General features: G+C 42.5%; 1 protein-coding gene and 1 pseudogene across 1 annotated transcript in view; one reads left to right on the top strand and one right to left on the bottom strand.

Moving 5' to 3' along the window:
- The window catches only part of PCSK2 (proprotein convertase subtilisin/kexin type 2), a 253572-nt gene extending 248468 nt beyond the window's left edge, over positions 1-5104 (bottom strand). The window contains 1 exon segment of the mRNA XM_023753214.1: positions 4928-5104. Within this exon segment, the coding sequence (XP_023608982.1) occupies positions 4928-5104 (177 nt within the window).
- Positions 5105-11704: 6600 nt separating this feature from the next.
- Positions 11705-13333, top strand: LOC102424184 (annotated as a pseudogene).
- The last annotated feature ends 2068 nt before the right edge of the window (positions 13334-15401 follow it).

Raw genomic sequence — 15401 nt, 5'->3', positions numbered from 1 at the left:
GCCGACAACCAAGGTACATGTCCTTGACTGGAGTCGAACCCGGGACCTTTCAGTCCGCAGGCTGATGCTCTATCCACTGAGCCAAACTGGTTAGGGCTCAGCCTCTGTGGTTTTAAACAGAGGACCCAACTAAAATGTGCCAGATTCCTTATCTATAAAAACTATGAAATAACATATTTGTGTGGTTTTAGGCCACTACATTTGTAGTCATTTATTACACAGCAATAGAAAACTGATACAGTCTCATAAAGTGGAATGTATGCATGCCCCTTGACTCAACATTTCTATTCTTAGAAATGTTCCCAACAGAAAGCCAAGCATGGTTTCACCAAAATACCTATACCACAATATCCACAGAGGAAATATTTATAATAGCCTAAAACTAAAAACTACCCAAGTGAGCAAGAGGGGCACTTATGGGATGCCTATAGCATTTAATTTCTTGATTTGGGTGCTGGTTACACATGAGCACCCAGTTGGTGAAAAGCTGTGGTCTTTCCTAAAATAGATTATACTTCAATAAAATTAAAATAACCAAAATTTTATTATTTCATTACCCAAGAACACAGGTATTATTAGATAGAAAATTTTTTAAACGTTCATACATATAAAAGTACTCACATGATTTTACTCATGTAATCATCCCAGCCTCAGTTCTACAAGCATAAAACACAAAACAGCCTGGCTAGTGTGGCTCAGTGGTTGAGCATCGACCTATGAATCAGGAGGTCATGGTTTGATTCCCAGTCAGGGCACATGCCTGGGTTGCAAGCTCGATTTCCAGTGTGGAGCGTGCAGGAGGCAGCCGATCAATGATTCTCTCTCATCATTGATGTTTCTCTCTCTCCCTTTCCCTTCCTCTCTGAAATCAATAAAAATATGTTTTAAAAACACAAAACATATCATAGCAAAGCAAAAATAGCTAATTGTAACTGTTTGGATTTTTATCCTAATTGTTACTTGATTTTTGGTGAACTTACAACATATTGCTTTAATAAATATTTTTCCCTAAGGGAATTAAATTTAATAGTGTAGTGAGAATTTTAAGACAATCTTTGGAATAACACCTTTGTTATTATTATAAATTCATTCACTCTAGACATATGCATCTTCTCTGATGAACATACATATTTGGGCGAGGCCACGATAAAATAAAAATCTTTAGTCCAATCAAACCTTTTAGAGGGTAAAGTTAAAGGCATTTTTATTTCATTTTAGAGAGGAAATATAATGCTTGCTCATGGTTTTGTAAGAGTCTTGCAAAATATTCAACAATATTCACTGAATACCTCGTATACAGGCCACTGTGCTAAATATAAAAATATAAAAAGACATTGTATATTGTTTCTCCTCTTGGAAGATGTATGATATACCTAAAGAAATACATACTCATTCACATTAGTTAATGACAAAGGTTTGTACAGGATGGGGCAAAAGTAGTTGTGAGTACACAAAACACATTACTTTATTATTTTCCATATGAATAGCTGTAAACCTAGTTTTGCCCCGCTCTGTATGTTAATGCTAAATATGTATTAGATAAATAAAGAAGTAAAGAGAAAAAAATAACAAAAATAACAGGACTCTAAAGGTAGTACCCCAAAGGCAGAGCCCTTGGCAGTCAGGAAAGGCTTCCTGAAGGCAGCATCATAGGAAAACAAAATTATTTTTGGTAGAGAAAACTTGGTTTTAAATCTGGCTTTTATTTTCTCACTTTTCAGATATGAGCAGTTATTTAACTTCCTGAAACTTGAAGTTTTTCATCTGAGAATTAGTGCTGATACCAATAATTTCTACTTCAGAGGTTTGTGAGGTTAAGTGATGTAAGTTAGTAAAATAGCTGGTTCCTCTAGTCTGCACAGCTGGCCTTTCTTTGGATGAAAAAATAATTACTGAGAATCTTTGCTGTCTGACCCTGAGTCTCCGAGAAGTTGGGGTAGTGGGAGTTGGGAAGTATACTAAGTGTTAGAGAGAGAAAAGAGAATGAGGTTTGGGGGTTTTTAAATAAAAAGCGAATAACAAATGACAAAAGTACAGTTCAGCAGGATGAAAACAAGACAGCACAGTGTTTAGGGAACCTAGAGTAATAAATACAACTAAGGAAGTTTCCGTACAGGCTGGCAAGCCCAATAATATACTGACAATGGCGACAAAACCAGAAATACAGAAGCTATCCCTGAATATTTACCTTTCAAGCAGAAAGGCAATACTTACAACCATTTTCACTCACACATGTGAAATGTCTAGAGGAGAAGTGATAGCTGTCTTAGCTTATGTCATAGAGGCTTTGCTTTTTGTCCCACAGGAATTTGGGGAAGGGAAAACTCAGTGTAATCCGTAGCATCAGGTCAGGGAAGGTCTGGAACTCAGTCTCAAAGGATGAGTGGGACATGGATCCAAGGGGGGGGGTGGTGAGGGGGGAAAAGAGTTTATTCTAGACAGGTGTAGCATCCTGCAAAGATTCATCAGACAGAAGTATCTTTTACTTAAATATGAATCAGAGCAAAAATAATTTGGATAAGCAATCCTACTTCTGAGCAGTTAGGAAGCGGTAAGGAAAGAAATGGCAAGGCAAAAGCCCATTTCTCCTAGATAGCAATTGCAGGTTTGAGGCTGTGCCGAAAAACCAGTGGGCTCCTCTCCAAGAAAGAATGGGGGAGAAAGAGACTTAGGTATCTGATTTCACCCAAAGAATGAGTTCCCTGAGATGTTAAGGTAAGTGTATTGACGTGATCCAGACTCATTTATGTTGCGATTGTCTCTACACCTTCTTGCTCAAATTCCATCATCAAAACTGTAATCCCTCATGAAGTTGTTTGCCTCTATACAGGAAAAGTAATCCTCTTGGACAATTAATAAGTTAACATTATTAATGTCAGCTGCACGTAGATTTGATTAAGTTTCTAAGATCAGATCCCAGGGGCATGTTTTCAAAAGAGGAGATAGCAATGCCCGCTTACTCTATGAAATGGTGCAGGGTGGGGGGAGAGAGCAAGGCTATTTCTGCATCAGCTGCAGTCCTTTACACTCAACAACTAAAGAGCCCCATGCCACAATCCTTTTCAGCGTACCCCGAAGCCCACATACCCGCAGAGCCCTGAGCTTGGTTTGGTATGAACTAGGTTTAAAGAGCACGAGTTCACCTCTGAAAGCTCTGGGTTTAAATCCATGGTTGTTTTTTTTTTTTATCTCGGGCCTTCTTTAGTCCATTTCCTTATCAGTACCATAGGCTCCATAATAATAGTAGTTTCCTAAGAGTGGTTGAGAATAGCAAATAAGGATGTAAAGACTCCGGCACATAAAGGTGCCCTATAACTGTCAGCTAATAATAATGACTGATGTATGTATGGCGCCTGGGTCCTGTATCTTGCCAAGTTTGGTCAGGAAGGTGGGAAGGAAGGAGAGGGTCTGCTTGCTTATTTTGCTGGCACCACTCTTGAAACTGCCCACAGGCCCTGGGCCAGAACCTCAGCGGGCGGACCGCTCGCTCCGCTGGGCTGTCTCGCCCCTGCTCCTCCCACGCTTCCCCGGAGCAACAAGTTCCCTCTGCAAGACCCGCCCACGCGCTGCTGGCGGACCAGGCGCCTCCGCCCAGACCTCTGGCAAACGCGCTGTCCTACCCACCTTGGGTCCCAATCGCGGCTGCCAACGCCCCAGGGAGGCGGGGGAGCCCGCAGCAAGTGCGGGAGCCCTCAGGAGGCTGGGAGGAAGGCGGGAGGCGTGGAAAGTCGGGGCTGAGGGACCGCCAGGAGTTCCAGTTCGCGCTGCCCTTGAGAGGCAAAGGCAGCGACGGAGAGCTTCCACCCTGCTCCTCTCAAGCCTCTTTCCTGGGATCAGGGGCAAGGAGATGGGGCCCTGACAGATTCCCACAGATTTCCACCAGGCTCTCTGGTTGCCAAATCGCATCCTACGTCCTCCACGTTTCCCCTCGCCCCGGTTTCTCCCGGCACGCTCACTTTACCCCACCTCGTGTCAGGTTCCTTAAGGACACGTGAGATCCCTGCCTGGACATTTCGCAGGAAGAGTGAGTAGGTCCCCACCTAGCGCTCTCCTCCCCCTCGCCCTCCCAGAATGGGAACCTCGGACTCTCCACAGGAGTCCCCAGGCATTCCAGACAGGAAGCCTCCTCCTGGTGCCCAAACGGTTGCACTCTGCCAACTTCTTGGAGTGGGGATCCCCGCGTCCTCCTGGGAAAGCCACGCTGGCCGCCCACACACCAGGAGAGCCACCTGCACTTCTCCGCGGAGCACTCCTCCTCAGAATCTATCTTTCTAGCTCCTGCAGCTCTGCCTCGTGAACTTGAGAGCTAACAAGGAGTCTGGGGTGGGCTGGGGCGAGCTCGAGAAGTTCCGCCCAAATTTTGGAAAGAAAAACCAGTTCAGGTTTCCAAGTCTCCTGGAGCCGGGGAGCTGCTTTCCCTGGGAAAGAGCAGGGGCCGAAGTCACCGGGAGGGAAGTCCTCCTGGCGCGGGGTCTGAAAAGCACGGAGAGAAATCGCAATGCCCAAGCTTCTAGCCCTGTCTGTCAGAAACTACTCTTTCTCTGGGGATGGGAGCGGGGAATAGATACGTCCCTAGCAAGGCAGCCAACGCCAAGCCCAGATGTTCAGCACCTCAGCCCTCCATCCCCAAGCAGCCTTGAGAACTTGGTACCTCGGACAGCAGCCCGGGCGCAGGGCATTGTTTGCAAGGTGTTCTCCTATTTTCGCCCAAAGAACAATACATTGTTTTTATGACCTTACTGGTACACTTGAAGGACGTTTTAATTACATAACATGGGATAGATCACTGGAGGCAATATCGTGTTAAAGAGCCGATGGCAGAATGTCTGCATCGCAGGAGAGAGAAAACTTGCGAATTCTGCAATGAGATTGCGCAGGACTGTGCCCCCGTTTTGAAACAACAAGCGAAATGCAAGGGAGATCTTACCTTTCGGACTCCAAAGCCGTGTTCTGCTGCAACTTGGCGAGCTTCTTCCTCTCCTCCTTTATGCAACTCCACAAGAAAATTATTCGTGAAGACCGGTCTCTTGGCCGACGCAAAAACCATGACACAGAAGAGAAGCCCGGCGGCCGCCTTCCACTGGGAGGCACAGCCACCTTTCATCTTTCTTTGGGAGTGAAAAGTGGTGCTAGGAGGCGCGCAGGCTGGCGGAGCAGGGGACCCAGAAGAAAGGTGCAAATAAGAAATATATATAGATGTAGTTTGTTTGTTTGTTTGTTTTTTAAAGGAATCTTTGTGTAGAAAAAGAGACTGATTAGGGGCTTGGAAAGCCGCAAATTAATGTGTGATCTCTAGCATCTGGCTGGCAGGGAAGCTGTGTAGTCAGGCGGCCCGACTCGCTGGCAGAGGTGCGAATGTGAGGAGCTGTGTGTATCTGAGAGAAAGAGCGAGTGTATGTCTGTGCTTGATGCTAAATCTGCATTTTCAGCTCCTCCTCAGCTCCAATTCCCCAGGGGCGGGAGGAGAGCACCAGTTTGAGTGACGTGCGCCCGCCAGCAGCCCAATGAGAACCAGAGAAGCAGTGAGCCCTGCCCTGGGCCACCCCGGGCCCTCCCCTGTCCGCCCCCAGCTCGGCAGTCTGCCTTCCCCAGCGCCAGCTAGGGGCACCTACCAGAGCCCGCGCCCCCGCCCCGTTCAGCACCCCGGAGAGCTCCTCCATCTCTCCACCCCGCCCGCCTTGCTCCCAGGAAAATACCCCCAGCTGTAATCTGGTCTGAAGCGCCCCAGTGATGTCATTGTTTGTGGAAATCTGTAAGGCTCTAGAAAGGGAATTACGATGTGTGCCGCTCTCTGAGGCTCCGAGGGGAGCCAGGGCCCCGGCCTCTGCCTATTTCTCTCCCCTACTTATTTCCCTGTGCACGCCCCCCCCCCCCCCTCCCCACACACACACTGCATACTAGCCTCTCCTTCTCTAAATAACAAAGCAAACATTAACCCTCCTCCTGGTACTTTGGGATAACACTTTTGCTCCCCTTCCTAGCACTGGGAGGATTGGGGAAAGCAGCCTTCTTGAGGTAACTTATGGGGGCAGGAGTGCAGGAATGAACTATTTATTTACTTACTTATTTATTTACTTTGGCAGGCTCCAGGCTGATCTGGAACTAAGCAGCTGGGAAGCCTAGCAGGAGATAAAGCTTCCCCGACTCCCCCTCTCCCCCCAGCAATTGTAATTAGAGGAGACTCCCCCTGGAGTCTTGAGCTGCTCTGCAGAGACTGCCTTCAAGAGAGCCAGGGCTGGGATGGAAATGCATGGGAAATGCATTCTCAGATTTGAGGGCATTGGTTGCCCAAGGACAGAGAGAGTGCGTTTCTGGGAGGGTGTAACCACCATTCCCAGGAACTGGGCCAAGACCCCAGTCAAGTGTCCTCCAGTTAAGCTGCCAGTTGGCTAATTCAGTCATCCTGGCAGGGGGTCAGCTAAGTTATTCAGTTAAAACACATGCACTCACACTCTACTAACTGCTTACAACCAACTTCTTCATGCCCCAGAAGAAGTAGAAATGCGATGTCTGCAACAACATGAGGGCAATTGTTTTAAAGCAATTCAAATATTGTTGAGTTACAGAGTATGTACGTTGAGATGGATGATCAGTTAGCTCCAAACTTCAAAATTCTGCCTTACTTGGATAAGAAAGAGGTAAGAGACCCTTTCCCTAGAGATTTAACACACACACACACACACACACACACACACACACACACACACATTATATTGACACATTTCACACACAGATGCACACACGTATCTGTCTGTCTGTCTGTCTAATCTATTTATCTATCTTTACAGGTTTTCTTCTTTTTATTTTAGCATAAAGGCACAACCTACTGGAAAAAACAACAACTTTACTATTGCTAAAAATGATTATACATTTAATGCTATGGGACACACTATCTTCAGAGTAGATCTCATTGTGAACATAGTTGGCTTCCTTAGAGGCCTTCCAAGCATTGCCAAATAAAAATGTAGGCATTACTGAATATTTTGATTAAAATATAAGAAATCATTGTCATCATCATTATTATTAGGTACTTGAATTAGTTTAAGAAAAGCTAAGTAAGGTGCTCAGAAAGTACTAGGATGTAGACTAAAGATGAAAGAGGCCAGAGTAGAGACAACATTTCTACAAGAGTATTGATAAAAGGGAACAGAGCTACTCTCAGTTTCTCAGTTCCTTACTGCCCAGAAGCTCATTTCTGATGAGATTTTTTTTATTACCCAATCTTACTTCACAGCCTACCCCTCACAGTACATGTTTGATTTTAACACAATATTTTCTTACACAGAGATCTTCAACTCTTCCTATTTTCCTTTTCCTTATGTTTTACCTATATTTTGAATCAAGGTACAAGGGTGGTATGAAGAACTTCCAAATAGTTTTTACTGCCCTGTATTGTCATTTTAGAAAAATGGCACCAAATGTGAAAATTACATTAGTTGGATTCACAATCATGAAGAGCTATTTAAAAAGCAGAAACAGATAGAAATCTAAGTCTTTAGAAAAATAAATCCTGAAGAGCATCAAATAAGTCAATTTAGAAGATTATGGGTGTTGTGAAATAGCACTGCTAATGCAGCTCCATCTCTCTGAAAATGAACATGAAATTACCATCTATTCAGAGATATTTATTATTTTTATGAAACCACAGAATAATACCACGTTTCCTAAATAAATTCCTAAGATGAAGTGCGAGTAAATGTTGAATCTTATGAATCTGCGTTTTAATAATTAAAACCATGTAAAAAGGAGTACAAGTTAAATAAAGCCTGGATTGGTGATTAAGCCATTTTTAGTGGTTTACACAGAAGATAGTTCATCATAATATTGTCAGAGAAGCATAGCATATAAAAATAGAATTTTTGGGATGCAAATGCTACATATCTAATGCATAACAATGTAGTGAGCATGTGAAGGAAATGTATAGATTCATTGTTATTTGAAATTCAAATACACATCCATGTGCATACACACCATTGTTTTTATTCTAAGCTCCTTCCCCCCCCCCCCGCCATTAAAGTAATTTTTTAGCAAGGTGAAAAGAAGAGAGAAGGTGGTAGAATGTTTCAAGGACTGAAATGGAATTCAGTTGACAGAAACTACTGCAGTCACTTGGTCCAAACCATTGCATCTCTCAAAGCCTCTATCTCCTTATATATTTTAAGAGGAGACAGTTTGATTAGATACCCTTCAGGTCCAAACCCCTATGATTTCAAAGACATGGGAAAGTACAAACTACAACGTAGAAAGCTATCATCAGTAGCTTGTAAAATATTGAGGGCAGTCATACTTTTAAAATAAGATATGATGGCTAACAGACATTTATTTTTACATAATCTCCCCCATAGAATTTTATATTTACGAACTTTATGAATTTGAGGGAAGAATAACTGGCTGGCAGGAGCTGGGTGGAGGGAGAAATGAGGGACATCTGTAATACTGACAATAATAATACTTTTTAAACAAAAATAACTGGCTGATGCTCAGTACCAGGCATGAAAGCCATCAGCATCTTGAGGTTCTTACTATTTAGGATACTGTTGTATCTGTAGAGAAAATATGGGTATTTGGTTTCAGTTCAGAGGTACCACATACCCTTAGAGTCTCTTTGAAGTCACTATCCTGCAAAGACCAGAAAATTCCCAGTTTATGACTTCATAACTATAAATCCACAGACTTACATGTAATTAAAAGAACCCAAACCACTTAAGGCATGTTTGGGATCGTCCCACTGAGATGTACTTCCAGAGATAACTTTTGGCCCAGGGAGCTTTAGATCAAGGGAAACCCATCACTTGAGGAGGAGGGAGAAAGCTGGAAGTAGTCCTTAGAGAGGCTGCTGGAACTTTGAGTCTTCTTTGGATCATGAGGGAAAAGATTTTATGTTTCTGTTGATTTCTTTTCAATTGGGTGAGGTGTAATCTGAAGGGAAATAAACCATGCACAACAGAAGGTATGACTTAAAATACATCCTTATTACAAATCAGTTTAGGCTTTGCCCTTTCTGTCGCATTCATTCTGAGCACTTTAAATGCAGTAATAATAAGTTCATTGGGCTCCAGAATTTTCTGCTATCATATTGTATTACTAACCCTTTCAAGTAGATTCTTCCTAATGACCCTGCCCTACCTGTCCCTTCCATCTCAGCTCAGATTCAGGCTTTCTGAAGCATCCTTTCCACTTTATGGGTTTCTGCCCAGTTTTGAACTCAACATTGATCAAGTTTTAAAAAATTTTCTCCAGATAGTTATTATTTCCCAAGATCTCACCTCATTTCCCTGTGGCATTTATATACAATTTCATATTTGCTGTAACTTAAAATTTAGGTCCTAATAAAATTTTAGTTAGTAGCTTGGTATATGCCCACTCCTAAATCATTGGGATTCACTTGGCCCTGCCTCCAATTCCTATAGCTTTTACCAACTAATAGCTTTTATCTCTGTTTTTCCTTTAGTTGCAAAGTCTTAGCTGACTTTTGTTATGTAAGCCATCTTAAATTAATATAGTGAGAGGATCATGGGGCTTTATCAAGTGTTTAATTACCATCGAGGCATTGAATCCAGAGTGCTTTGTGTTGTACTCATTTTATAACTTCATCAACAACCCATCAAATTTATTCAGATTAAGTGACTCTTTATAAACAAAAGCTACTTGTTTTTTTCTTATATTCCAGGACAATAAAAATTAATTTTTTGTAGCTAAACAATGAGGACCAGGGTTCTTTTAATCTTCTTTTGAAAATTGGGAACATATTGCTATTCATTATCTTTAGATTCCTTTTAGGTCTTCAAGAATACAAAATGTTTACTCACCTGGAAAGTTAATTACTTATTTCTCAATGCTTATTAGAACATTGCTTATTGTCTATAGAAAGTGATTACCTATTCATGAATTTTCTACTTTGCATTATTTCCCTTTACTTTTTCATGCTCTTTAAAACAAGTACAATAATTATTCAGTTCACTTTTTGAATGGTTATTAAAATTAACTTTAACAGGGAGATATTTTTGTTTTTTCTTCTCAAACTACCTACAATGTAGAAATAATTCAGAGAGAAAAAAGTACATGGCTTGTTGGCAAATATAAACTGGACTTTAGGAAGATAAAAATGTTATGTGTAAAATAAAAGTTCAAATATTAAAATGTATATGCTAGTTTTTTAAGGTTAACTCTGCCATTGCAATGAAATACCCAATTCTAGGATGCCTCTTTAACACACTGGAGCTTCTCTTGAAGAAAGTAAGCAGCAGGAAGCAGTGTTGATCCCTCCAATGCTCTGGTAAGTACCCCTTCACAACCTCTACTGCGACAACAAAGGGGTGGTTTCACCAGAACCCTGAGATAAAAATGGACCTCTTTGGTGCCTCAGATTTTACTGATGGGATTGTAAAGTGGTGCAACCTTTTTGCTAAAGTTTCCCAATATCTACCAGGAGTCTAAGGGCAATCCTTTCTGAGCCCAGCAATCTCCCTCTGGATAATAATCCCCCCAAATACTCAGAATTGAGGACAAAAGATTGCTGATAAAAATGTTCACATCAGGATTGTTTGAATGATATAAAATTGGAAACAATGGGGACTATGTAAATAATTATGGTATATCTGCATGATGAATTATGATACATTTAAAAATATACATATATTGCCCTGACTGGTTTGGCTCATGCATAGAGTGTGGGCCTGCGGACTGAAGGGTCCCAGGTTCGATTCCAGCAGGGGCATGTACCTTGGTTGCGGGCACATCACGAGTAGCAGGTGTGCAGGAGGCAGCTGATTGATGTTTCTCTCTCATCGATGTTTCTTTTTTTTAAAAAAACTTTTTTATTGCTTAAAGTATTACAAAGGGTATTACATATGTGTCCTTTTTCCCCCCCGCCCTTGACAATCCCCTGGCCTCCCTCATCGATGTTTCTAGCTCTCTATCCCTCTCTCTTCTTCTCTGTGAAAAAATCAATAAAACATATTAAAAAATAAAAAATAAAAATATACACATATTTTTATTGATTTTGTAGAGGAACGGAGAGGGAGCAAGAGATAGAAACCTCAATGATGAGAGAAAATCATTGATTGGCTGCCGCCTGCACGCCCCCGACATCTGCACAGCATATGTTTCAAGGGACCTGGTGTATATGGCATACTGTTCTTAATATGTTTGCTCCCCTTCTTGGGGCTATGTGTTTTACCCAAGGTCATCTCTCCGAGAAAGGTTGTTTCCCCAGGTATGGATTTTTCTCTGAAGTTAGGAAGGGAAAAAACCCCTTAACTAAGTGCCAGGCGGGTAGTTAATCACTTTAACTATGAACAATAATGCTTAAGCTACATAATCTTTACTCCCTGGAATGGAGATAAGAAACACCCTAACCTTTGGAATAGAAATTGATAGGATTAAAATCAACTGGTATAAATACAGATGTAACCAGACAATAAAACACAGAACCTGGCTGGAGATCCTGGACGGAACTTGGTTGGAGATCCTGGCTAGGCTGCTGATCAACTGAACGCTGTCTCTGGGTCCTTCATTCTTTGCTGATTCCATCAACACCTTTGGGAACCCCTGGACCTGCTGGGGTTGGACCCCAACACACCGTCTGAGAGGTGAGCCGCTATAGACGTTCTCGGAGCAACCGAACCGCAGCCCATCCTCCACTCACGGGTCTCCTGTGAAAGCCTGAGTGGCCGTGTGTAGCTTCTCCCTTTGTCTCATAACCATGTCCACCAAAGAGAATGCTAATTGGCCAGCTGCCCGCCTTAACAGATTCAAGAACAAGGGGAAAGACAGTACAGAAATGAGACGGCGCCGAATAGAAGTTAATGTGGAGCTGAGGAAAGCTAAGAAGGATGACCAGATGCTGAAAAGGAGAAATCTGAGCTCCTTTCCCGATGATGCTACATCTCCAGTGCAGGAAAACCGCAACAACCAGGGCACTGTAAATTGGTCTGTTGAGGACATTGTCAAAGGCATAAATAGCAACAATTTGGGAAGCCAGCTCCAAGCTACTCAGGCTGCAAGGAAACTGCTTTCTAGGAAAAAACAGCCTCCCATAGACAACATAATCCAGGCTGGTTTGATCCCAAAATTTGTGTCCTTCTTGGGCAGAACTGGTTGTAGTCCCATCCAGTTTGAATCTGCTTGGGCCCTCACTAACATTGCTTCCGGCACTTCGGAACAGACCAAGGCTGTAGTAGATGGAGGTGCGATTCCAGCATTCATTTCTCTGTTGGCATCTCCCCACACTCACATCCGTGAACAAGCCGTATGGGCTCTAGGAAATATTGCAGGTGATGGTTCAGTTTTCCGAGACTTCGTTATCAAGTATGGTGCTGTTGGCCCACTGTTGGCTCTTCTTGCAGTTCCTGATATGTCATCTTTAGCATGTGGTTACTTACGTAATCTGACCTGGACACTTTCAAACCTTTGTCGCAACAAAAATCCTGTACCCCCATTAGATGCTGTTGAGCAGATTCTTCCTACTTTAGTTCATCTCCTGCATCATGATGATCCAGAAGTATTAGCAGAAAGCTGCTGGGCCATTTTCTACCTTACTCAGGGTCCAAATGAACGGGTTGAAATGATTGTGAAATCAGGAGTTGTACCCCAACTTGTGAAGCTCCTAGGAGCTACTGAATTGCCATTTGTGACTCCTGTGCTAAGAGCCATAGGAAATATTGTCGCTGGGACACATGAACAGACGCAGGTTGTAATAGATGCAGGAGCACTTGCCATCTTTCCCAGCCTACTAATGAACTCCAAAGCTAATATTCAGAAGGAAGCTACATGGATAATGTCAAACATCACAGCTGGCCGCCAGGACCAGATACAGCAAGTTGTGAATCATGGATTAGTCCCATTCCTCATTGTTGTTCTTGCTAAGGCAGACTTTCAGACACAAAAGGAAGCTGTATGGGCTGTGGCCAACTATACAAGTGGTGGAACAGTTGAACAAATTGTATACCTCGTTCATTGTAGCGTAATAGAACCACTGATGAACCTCTTAACTGCGAAAGATACCAAAATTATTCTGATTATTCTGGAAGCCATTTCAAATATATTTCAGGCTGCTGAGAAACTAGGTGAAACTGAAAAACTAAGTATAATGATTGAAGAATGTGGAGGTTTGGACAAAATTGAAGCTCTACAAAACCATGAAAATGAGTCTGTGTACAAAGCGTCACTAAACTTGATTGAGAAATATTTTTCTGTAGAGGAAGAGGAAGATCAAAATGTTGTGCCAGAAACTACCTCTGAAGGTTATACATTCCAAGTTCAGGATGGCACTCCTGGGACCTTTAACTTTTAGATTGTACAACTGAGGCATAAAGTTGTTTGTTGTGTACTATGTTTGGTATAAGTACATCTTACTGTTTCTCTACTAAGAACTCTTTTTAAGCCCTGACTGGTTTGGCTCAGTGGATGGAGCGTCAGCCTGCGGACTGAGGGGTCCCAGGTTTGTTTCCAGTCAGGGCATGTGCCTTGGTTGTGGGCACATCCCCAGGGGGGAGTGTGCAGGTGGCAGCTGATCAGTGTTTCTCTCTCATCGATGTTTCTGGCTCTCTATCCCTCTCCCTTCTTCTCTGTAAAATATCAATAAAATATATTTTTAAAAAAAGAAATATCCAATTCTAGGAAAGTCCTGCTTATACCTAAATTCTTTGAGTATATACATACTATTTAGTATTGATTTGGATGACCTTACAGAAGTAGAAAAATGGTGCATAATGTTATTTAACATGCTGGGAAAACAGCTATAAATTTTTGCCTGTCTATTAGATATTCCTTTTTTTCCCTAAAAATATTTTATCCTTTCATGGTTTTAGATACATGGAAGAGACTGACGAATGTCAGAGGGGAGAGGATGGGAGGGTCTGGATAAAAGAAGGTGAACAGATTATCCAAAAATCATATATCCATAGTCCATGGACACAGACAGCAGTGTGGTGAAGGCTAGGGGAGAGGGTGGGGTTTGGGTAGAGGTGGATAAAGAGGGGGAAAATAGGGGACATCGGTAATAGAGTCAACAATAAAAAATAAATAAAATTAGGGCATTTGTTTAAAAAAAGAAGCATGGCATAGCTTACCTTTAGAACAATTAATTGTACAATATCCATTTCATTTTATCTGCTATGATACTAGAGAGAGTAGACCAAAAAGTATACAATAGAAGCATATTAAAGGATTATCATAATCCTTTAATATTTTTAAGACTAGCTACTCAAAACCATACCTAGTTGCCGGAAGCTGGTCCATCCTTGCTGCTTGACACAGTCGCTGCAGGAAAGAAACATCTGCACAGCATATGTTTCAAGGGACCTGGCATATATAGCATATTGTTCTTAATATGTTTGCTCTCCTTAGTGCCATGTGTTTTAACCAAGGTCACCTCTCCGAGAAAGGTTGTTTCCCCAGGTGGGGATTTTTCCCTGAGGTTAAGGAGGAGATACAACCCCTTAATTAAGTGCCAGGCGGGTAGTTAAGCTACATAATCTTTACTCCCTGGAATGGAGATAAGAAACGCCCTAACCTTTGTAATAGAAATTGACAGGATTAAAATCGGCTGGTATAAATACGGATGTAACAAGACAATAAACATCAGATCCTGATCAGATCCTGATCAGATCTGACCAGAACTTTGGCTGGAGATCCTGGCTAGAGGTCCTGACTAGGTTGCTGATCAACTGAAGGCTGTCTCTGTGTCATTCCTTCTTCGCCGACTCCATCCACACCTTTGGGGACCCCTGGACCCACTGAGGTTGGACCCCAGCACCTAGTGGCCTTTATAGATTTATTTCCTCCTTTAAAATTCTACAGTCAGGAGATTATAATTTATATAATATCTAATCACAGTATAATTAATTTGTATTAATGCACTCCATGATGCATTCATTTATGCCAGTGGTACCCAGTTCATAAGCATATAGATCACAGTGTTAAAAAAAGTCATAATCCTTTAAAAAATGAATAATTTCTCATATAAACATTGCAAGATGCAGCTTTTTTTCTTTCTTCTTTTTTTTTGCCAGGGGTAGGGTGGGTGGGGGGTGTGATAAAAGATTTGGCCATGATCTCAATTAGCTAAAGTTAGTACTTGCCATTCTCTTCCCCTTCCCTCAGATGTAACAGGGCCTGAACTGCCCAGATTGCTGGAATCCTTACCCAAACCCCTGATTCATGTATTTTATGAAAGGGCGAGGGCTAGGCCCTCCACCTTGCCCCAGGGTAAGGGCTAGGCCCTCCACCTTGCCCCAGGGTAAGTGCTCCATCTTACCTTGGCCACATGCTTGGCAAGGAGCTTCTTCCCGGAAGTCTAAGCCTCTGCTAGCCACACCCAGGAACAAGACACAGACTTGTGCCTGGCCAATCGGCAGAGCACAGTCCTTTCTCCTCCCCTTCCTCCAACTCCCCCTATA

This window comes from Myotis lucifugus, unplaced genomic scaffold, assembly GCF_000147115.1.
Source record: "Myotis lucifugus unplaced genomic scaffold, Myoluc2.0 scaffold_42, whole genome shotgun sequence".
Classification (NCBI taxonomy): Eukaryota; Metazoa; Chordata; class Mammalia; order Chiroptera; family Vespertilionidae; genus Myotis; species Myotis lucifugus.
Note: the sequence above shows the minus strand (reverse complement) of the source record. Positions and strands in the feature narration are given on the sequence as shown.